Here is a 9,490-nt window from a genome sequence, read left to right as displayed (position 1 = left end):
GAGAACAAAGGTAGGGTGGTAAGAATGGAAGGCTAGCAAAGCTGCAATGGCGTCTATGTTTTCAGACTAAACCCCATTACTTTAATAAAGAATGGAGCTCACTCACATATCTCAGCAGCAGCTGTTGTACGCGGCTGCGTGTGAATCTGGTCAGACTTAGGGAGATGTTGTAGTCCCTGGCCCTCATTGGGATGGCTGAACGGGAAGAGCAACATGGGTCCACGCAGTTCAGGATGAAACAGAGAAGACACAGAGAAAAGGCGCCACACCATACTGTTGTGTCCATCTGAAAGAGTTGGATGCAGGAGAAAGTGACACTAATGCTGCTAGTAATATTGTGTTATGACGCTTACTGTTTGATTAACTTTGATTAACTTTATTGACGAAGTACAGGCATAACATACAGCATGGGTTAAAAACATGCCAAATGGATGACACAGAAAGCCAAAGGCCCATTCCCTATGGTGGGGTTGGCGAAAGGGCCTTTCTGTGTAGAGTTTGCATGTTCTCCCCGTGTCCCCTATAGGGTAGGTACCCTCACAAAAAACATGCAGTAATCCTGGTCTCTAAACTGCCTCCCCCTGGCCAGCTGCGGTGCCTGATGGAGGGGAAAGGAACTGGTTGGAATAGCGTGTTCCTTCCACGTGCTCATGCATGCATAGAAGGTCAGTCCGTTGCTCTCCCCAGGTTGGCAGAGGGAGTGTTGAGACCAGGATTACATTAGATAATTGACACTGGGTGAAAGATGCGTTTTTCACCCAGTGTCAATTAAGCTGTACGTGTTGCACACAGAAAATAACAGCTACAAGCTCAAAACGTGTTGTGAACTTGTTGAAGGGTTATTTCCGTTGCGCAGCACCAGTGTGCAGTCTACGTTGTGCATGGAATGAGATAAGAAATAATATAGAGGAGAAAATTCCATAAGAAAGAATATAATATAACACAGAGTTTTACGTGATCTGTGGTAATCAAATATAATATGAAACGTATTCTCCACAGAGTCCACACCACACAGTATACTGTATAGCATCTGGTCTCGGACCAAGATATTCAAGAAATTGGGTTTAGTAGTTGTCCTTCACTAAAGAACAAATCTCCATACTAGTTCAGTTTACTTTAGTAAAAAGCTTGGATGGTACATGACACAGCAACATCTTGAGTGTTTCTTCAAAGCTGAGGGTGTTTTTTTTACGTTTTGCACATACTATTTGCACATTTGCACATCGGTATCAATCTCCTTTCGACTCATTGTCTGAATTGTGAAATTGTACAAATTGTACAAATCACCCAACAATAATGTGCATGCAGCAGAATAAAGATAAGATACAAATATATTTTCCCTTTTCTTTTTAACTCAACAGGTCATCTCCATGTCAATATCTTTCCTTGGACAATATATTTTCTAAATAAATGAATGTAATTATTTGATTTAAATACAATATCACAGCATGTTAAGTGTACAGGTGCTCTTGAATAATTTATCTTACCTTGTCAAATTGGTGTGCCTTGTCTGACTGAGATATTTGCATGTTGTAAGGAATGTTCACTAAGAGTATTTATATGGTCTTGTTCTCACTTTCAGTTTCTAATATCGGTCTGGAGTTTTTCTTCACTTTTTCTCTCTCTCTCATTGCATCTTGTGGCTGTGATGATTCATGGAGTGGCATGTTATGATCTACAGTACAGTACTAGTATACTACTGTACACTCATAGTTGCCAATGCATAAGGTTTTAATGGGGACAGATTCTTCAAGGGTCCGAAACGTTGGTGCCTCTGTGTCCTCATTAAACCTTATGCATTGGCAAGTGTGCATCTATACATTTCTTTCATTCAGTATTAAAAACCCATTCTGGGCGTAAACCCCTTTTGGTGTTAGCATTATGTTATGCTTTAGCTATTGAAAAATAGCAGATCTACAAGCTCACCGAGTGGCACGCTACGAGCTTGTAGGTCTGCTATTTTAGAAAAATCAAAGAACATAGAAACATAGCTTTTTCTGAAAACTGTCAGGATGTAGAAGACATTTTTAGAATCTGATCTCAGGTCAGAATGGGTTAACTTTCCCGTTGGCTGGCACCTCACAAGGACCGGTGTGCTGTGCATCCTTTTGCTTATAATGATCTACTGTATACAGTAAAAATATGCACTTAAATGTAAAGTTTAGATTTACACCGCAGAATGCAGTGATACATGACAGAACTATTAAAAAAAAACGTTTTAGGTATCGTTTAGAAATAGTTGTATCACTCTTGGGATGAAATTGCACTTGTGTGCTAAGTAACCTGTGACCATGCATGGACTTGTTGAATATTGTTTGTTTTGGACCAAGTACAAAAATGTCCTTATTGTGAGTCTGCTAAAATATTGACATTCTTGATGGTAGGCTAATGAAGCTATAGGAATCATAAATCTAACACCATTCAGAGGTGACTTCCCAAAAAGGGCAATAGCCGATCAGATTCTAGCCTGGATTATTTACTATCCATTTCAAGACAATGGACAATTTGAGGAAATCCCTTTGGACCAGAAAACTACACAATTAGAAGTTTCAGCCTACCTCGCTTGCATGCGGTCATATCATGCAGTTTCAGTGCAGTTTCAGTCAAACATTCTGATCGATCCAAGTTCCTTGTAAGCTACTGTACTTCTGTGGGACATAGGTTGCTATTGCTAAGCATACACTAGTGATCAAAAAGCAGGGTACAAAGGTACTCAGTGAAGTTTTTACACCTGTGGAGGGCTATGTTAGGACAGGTTATTCTGTTTATTACTAGTCTGTTAACCCACTTGCACTGCAAATGTAAATTGCAGTGACATAGAATGCTAATTGAGTGACCTATATTTTGCATTATTTGACCTCAACATTCTGAATACACATAAGATAAGATAAGATCTTGTCACTGTCACGAAATTCCGTTTAGTGCAACCATAACACATAGCAGTATCAACAGAGAATGAATGAATGAATGAAACTTTATTGACAGCCGTAGCCAGTAGATGACAAACAACAATTAAAAAACATACAAAACAGTTACAAATAAATACATTGGTTCATAAAACTCTAAAAACTCTCTCGTAAAAAAAATAAGAAAATCTATAAGAGGCACTCGTACCAATGTTTCCACATCAGGGAGCGGTATCTAACAGTGCTAAACCTGGGATTAGTCAACATGGGTCACATTAATTAAGTGACCCATCAAGTCTGCTTTTAAAGCTGAACATGAGGTTTTTTAAGAGAGCCTGGAAGGTGGTTAGACCAGAGTCGCAGAAGAGCTGACTAGCACTGCCACCCCTAGGCTTCTTCAGGAGAATCCTGAGAGTATCATTGTAAGCCACCTTTAGCTTGCGCAGACTCTCTTTTTTATAGTTCACCCATAAGGGGGCTGTATACAGCGGGTGCAGTACGCTCTAAATAGGTTCACCTTGACCTCAACTGAACAGTAGTGAAATTTCCTGGCTAACATATTGGCTTGAACATAGAGCATTCTACGCTGTCTATACATGTCAGCATCATCTTCCATCTTATCTGTAATGATGTGCCCCAAATATTTACAACTGCTGCATACAGAGAGGGTTTGATCCGACAAGTAGAACACAGGGAAATGCTGTTTCTGATCCCCCTTGGTCCTGCAAATGACTACCACACTCTTTTTGGCATTGTATTTGATGTCATACGTGACCCCATACTGAGAGCAAATGTTCAGTAGCTGCTGGAACCCAGCACTACACGGGGAAACAATGGCCAAATCATCGGCATACATAAAATTGTTGGTTGATCAAGGTGTTACATGCAGCCAGGCCTACACCCTCCCAGCAGCCTTGACAGGTCATCCAAGAGAGAGAATAAAAAGGACAAAAGAAACACTGATGGGGCAACTTCATGGCATAAAACTGTTAGTCCGTCAGAGTCCAGTCAAGTCAACTCAATCCATTAATAAGAGCATTATAATGCACCGTTAAAAATAGTCAAATACACTTGTGAGTGTGCAGGAATGCAATATTGTTATGCATGCATACACCCCACATACATTAGGTTGTGTATAGGCTAAGTGGCTAGATTTCTTCACTCCAAGGCTCTGTCTGCATCTGGAGTTATACGTTATTTTTTCAGTTCACAGAAACCATTGGTCCGACCAAATTTACACTGCACTGCACAGTGCACACCCTCAGGTTATATATGGGACACAGAAAGAAGGTATAGTGTCCTATCATCACATCCTACATTCTTTCTGTATGTAATGTATATATTTCTGTTCTTCACCCGTCAATAATTTCTGAGATGTGCGTGCTTCCCTTTTGGATCTTATCTTATATATGGGACACACAAACCAAATTTGAGGCTTGCTTTCGTTAATTAGCCTATACAATTCTCTTATAAAACTCAGTGTAAATTACATACAAAACATTGCCACACAGAAAACCACAATTACCAACTGCATGGACAAAGGAAGTGGCTATAGTAAACTGTGGGGGAGCCAAATAAGGTTTACAGAGAATGATACTTCCTCCTCTAAAATAGACATTCTTACTCTCAATCTATTACGTAGGGCCTATATCGGTGATGAGTCAGACACCCCTTGAGACTTCTACACACAAGGGCTTTCCTCCGAGTCTCGTTCTCCACTGCAGACTCAAACTTCCCTTCTGCCATTGCATTTCCAGTCTCATTCGGAGTCACGGTTGCATCTCATTCAGGCTCACAGTTTCAAGCACGTCTTTTATTTTCCTTCCCATTTTGTTTTCTTTAAGAATATTTATTCTGGTGTGGAATAAATGTTAAGAAACTTAAGATATTTGGTTAAGACATGAATAGCCTGAATAAATAAAAGTCTTATGATAATTAAATAATAATAAATAAACGTACAGTAGGCTATAGCACCTTTGAAAAATATGTCTTCAATGGGAAACAATGGCTTTTGAGAAGTGATTTTTGCCTCAAAGTGCCCCTTTCTCAAAATAAACAATAAATAAATAATGGCATGCCTGCCCAACATCCCTTATCAAGACAAAAATCTGACAAATAATTATAATTTCACTATTGTGTTGAAGAATGAAAATGGGAATGATCAAGTAGACGTAGTGTGGTACCTGGGCCAAGTTACAACCACAAAAAGACCACCCCAAAAATGTGACCTTTTGTGAGGTTTGGTCCTTAAGTCTTTCTACTCTGCTACAACCCAGCATCCTGTCAGGGGCCATCTCCATTGTGGTATTGGTTGAATCCAGCAGGAAAGCACGCACATCTAAATAATTCTACGGGTGCATGCAGGCACACACATACAGATGAGAAGTTAGGAAGTCCACACATGTGCACCGGTCTTGAGCTTCTCTTATAATTAATTTTAGTTTGGAGCTCAAGACCAGTGGACTTCCTATCTTCTCAACACTGGTTTCCAAACATTTTAGCTCAAGACCCAAAAGAGATATTAGGATGTTTGCCCGGGACCCAAACTATAGTGAAAATAGATAGCAGAATCTAGGCTAGGAATAGGATCTAGCCTATGAGTCTAGGACACAAGCGAAGCCTGTGCAGCTGGATCGATCCTGGACATCTTATGGGGTCAACCCCAGGTGGTGAGGATGGGCTCCAACACCTCTGACCCTACGTCCCTCAGCGCAGGAATCCCCAGGGTGAAAAGGGCTGCAGCAACGCCTCTTTCAATTGACGCAGCTGAAGAAGTTCAGCATGAGGCTCAAGATATTATGGGCTGCATCACCGCCTGGCACATTGGGAAGTGGGAACTGAACTGCCCCTCAAGCACCTGTTTGGCTGTTTCAGCTCCTAACACCTGGCAACACGCACGCACACACGCACACACGCACGCACACACACTCACACACGCGCACGCACACACACACACACACACACACACACACACACACACACACACACACACACACACACACACACACACACACACACACACACACACACACACACACACACAGTCAAATGCAAACAACTTCTATACACTGTAGTGTATGCACTATTTTATACCAACAAACACACCACGCATAAATGACACAAATGTAACGTTCTACAAAAGTAACAATGTAATTCAGGGGTGCCTTGGATGCAAAGGTTTAGAGGGGTGACCTGACACAAAAAACGTTTGAGAACCACTGCTCTAAACATTCTATGCACGTGGTTCTCAATCTCAACCTTTTCAGGCTGTGATCCCCCAAATAATCATACCCCCCCCCCCCCCCCCCGTAGTTGTCGGGCATAAAAGGGACACAGACATCTGGGTGGGGCATGCATTTCCAACTTGCATCATTCCAAGTAGGCCACCGCCATAGAGGCCCCACGGGCACCTCTCTAGCTTATCATAATAATAATATTGTGTGTGGATTATCCCTTGCTTGTAAATCTGAAGTATATTTGTACAGGTGGTTGTAGTCGAGGGGAGTCAGAGAGGCTCGATGTGGGGTTAAAGGATCGGCATCATGGCATGGGTCTACCATCATAGCAATCTTTACGCAATACCACCTGACAACACAAATGTACACTATTCAGCCTTATAAAAGCGGGGGTTATAACTTCAACATGCATTTTTGTCTCGGCTTTGAATTATCTGCTTGTGACTCTCAGGGCCAGGAAGATGTTTGCAGCTTTCACACTCATATTTATGTGTTTGAGTGCTACTGTCCTAGCAGACCATCACCAACCGTGCCGTAAGAATATTAGAAAACTATTATTTGTCTATATAATATTACGTAATAATATGTAATTACCTGTCTGTTTGTTAAGTATTTTGTTTAAATCGTCGTCTTAATATTCTCTCATATTGTTTTATTTTAGAGTCACCCAATATGACAGGGGTCCTGTCAGTGGTGAGTTCACCAATATTTGTGATTCAAAACCAATGTTGGATAATATTTAGATTTTCTTTAATTCTTTAATCTCTGCGTTGTGTTTTTCCAATTAAACCATGCAGTCTAACATGGATGAGAAGACATACACTATGGCTACATACGTTTATGATAGTGGGGCCAAGAAACTACGGTTCAAAGTAGTTCAAAATGAGACTTTCAACTCCCAGTATAACTCTTCTAAGGATATGGATGTGCTGATGTTTTTCAAGGAGGTAACGTATATAGAACATTATTTATTTGACAAATATAAATATTATTGCTATAAAAAAGAATCTTCGCCTTGTTTGTTTGTGAATGTGATTATCTTTTCTCATAACTGTGTCTGGCAGGGCATGCTCTATGAAATTGATGCCAAAAACCAGAGCTGCAAGAAGAAATCTATGCATAATATGAGCTCAAATCCACTGCAAATTGCCTCCAATGCTCATTTCCTTGCTAACATTCACCTTGGACGTGCATCTGTTCCAGAGGAAGGTCTACAATTCAATATTTGGTCTGTGCCAGTCCCGGGATTGAAAGGCAAGATAGGCTGAAAAACAAACAGTATTGAATTTCAATGTGTAATAATAATAATAATAATAATAATAATAATAATAATAATAAAAGTATCTTTGATAATGTTGAGCACACACTGAGAGTGTTACAAATTGATGAATTATTATTTCTCTGTCATTTGATTTCAGAACCATTTATCATGTCTGCAAGTATAGGATGTGTGCCTCTGAGTATTATATACAGCACAGACTCAACTATCCTCATGATCAGGTTTGTGGTTGTCTAAAACAAGTGGTTCTCAAAGTGGGGCCAGAGTAATCTAGTAAGAGAGTGGCGACACGCTTTGATCTCGCCGCAAAGCGGGCGCCTTTTTTTTATCTGTATTTCTCTTATTTCAATTGACTTTTCGTATTTGCCATTTCTTTTGAATTTTGGCAGCTTTGTGCTTCCTATGCGCTATAGTTCCAAACATTGGAACTATCCCATTGAGATAGAATGAGCACTTCCGCATCCCATTGTTACAATGGGAGTCGACACTATAGCCACTCTTAAACTCTTTACTAGATTACTCTGAGTGGGGCCAGGCAGGTAGTGGGTACCAAATTGACCTTGCAGGTCTCTGAGAGTGTACAAATGGAACAAAACGGACCCCGAAAGTGTCCACTTGGTTCCATTTGTAGGCCTACACACTGCAGATCCCTGGAATTATAAAAAGTTTGATAACTGCTAGCCCTGGAACATGACTGCCATGATAATTATCATGACAGTCATGCAGTAACTTTGCCCTGTTTTTTGCAGCCGCTGCATTTACAAGATTTCCGTATATTTAAACATTCAGATTTCAAATATAAAGTACTCACAAAGTTTCCCACGGGTGTTAGTTAGTAGCAGCGCGAGCGATTAGAATTGCTGCGTCCCGCGTTCTTTAATAAAATGCATTTTTGTCCGAGCTCTCCGGCTACTTTTTTCAAACGGGGTTCGTTTGGGAAATCCACAGTTGCACACCGAGAGCGCACTCGCCTATTAGTCTGTATTGGCAGGGCGGTCAGCGTACCTATATCGAACACACCGAGTGCCACCATCCTCCCGACCGATAGGGGCGCGTAGTTGAAAGCCAATGGCAAAATAACACCTCGGATAAAAATGCTTTTTATTAAACAACGCGGGATGCAGAAATTCTAATCGCTCGCGCTGCTACTAACTAACACCCGTGGGAAACTTTGTGAGTACTTTATATTTGAAATGCGAATGTTTATATATTTTAATTATTTGTAAATGTAGCGTCTGCAAAGACCAGGGTGAAGTTACGTCATGACCCTCGTATGAATACGAGGGTCATGTTTACAGGGCTAGATAACTGCATGCATGATCTAAACTGTTTGGACTTTCTTGTAAGGGTTGTAAAGGGGAAACGTTTATATGTAATATGTGTGTCACTTTTCCACAGCAATGTCAATGTGGAGGTTGAGATTAAGGACCCTGACTATCTTACCCCGCCTTCTTTTTGTGAGGGTGAGGGTTTGGAGGAGGAGGAGACACCTGAAGGGAAGGTCAACAGTTTCTTCCACTTTTTCTTAGAATGAATCCCACAGTAAAGAGTAAACACAGTCCTCGTCTGACCAGAGCCCAAATGCCACAGTCTGTAACATTTGCACACATAAATGGATAAAAGAACACTGAATTAACTGTGACTGAATTTCTGTTGTATATGACATGAGTGTGCTGCATTGTTTCACTGAAGAGATGTGGCTTTTGAATGGAAAACAATTTTCATGTAAATGAAGGAGCCAACTGGCTTAAACAATTAGCTCTAACGACAGCTGGTGCCTGGTGGCTCATCAATTTGATATAGAGGACACCTTCAAAACATTCATGAAGAAAAAGCCAATGCTCATAGGACACATTTTGTTTGTTTGTAGGCCTATACTCTGAGCAGGCTAACAAAAACACAACAGGCTAGAGGATTTAATTTAAAAAAAAATCAACTAGTCTACTCTTCTCTTCTGATTTAAAAAATATACATTTGTCCTAGCCAGGGGGCCAAACCCGCGGCACTACAAAATGCTACCAATAGGTGGCGTATATGTGCAGCATACATTGCAACGAAACCAAACATTG

General features: G+C 40.7%; 1 protein-coding gene across 1 annotated transcript; it reads left to right on the top strand.

Annotated features, from left to right (window-relative positions):
* Positions 1 to 6,603: 6,603 nt before the first annotated feature.
* On the top strand, positions 6,604 to 8,955 carry LOC310855379 (ependymin-2-like; the record flags this gene model as incomplete). Its single annotated transcript, XM_083760357.1, has 5 exons — positions 6,604 to 6,676; positions 6,804 to 6,835; positions 6,940 to 7,089; positions 7,207 to 7,370; positions 8,820 to 8,955. 5 exons carry the CDS (start codon positions 6,604 to 6,606, stop codon positions 8,953 to 8,955), a joined length of 555 nt encoding a protein of 184 aa, XP_083616483.1.
* Positions 8,956 to 9,490: the final 535 nt, after the last annotated feature.

The sequence above is a fragment of the Protomyctophum parallelum genome, assembly GCF_964188405.1.
Source record: "Protomyctophum parallelum genome assembly, chromosome: 1".
Taxonomy (NCBI): domain Eukaryota; kingdom Metazoa; phylum Chordata; class Actinopteri; order Myctophiformes; family Myctophidae; genus Protomyctophum; species Protomyctophum parallelum.
Note: the sequence above shows the minus strand (reverse complement) of the source record. Positions and strands in the feature narration are given on the sequence as shown.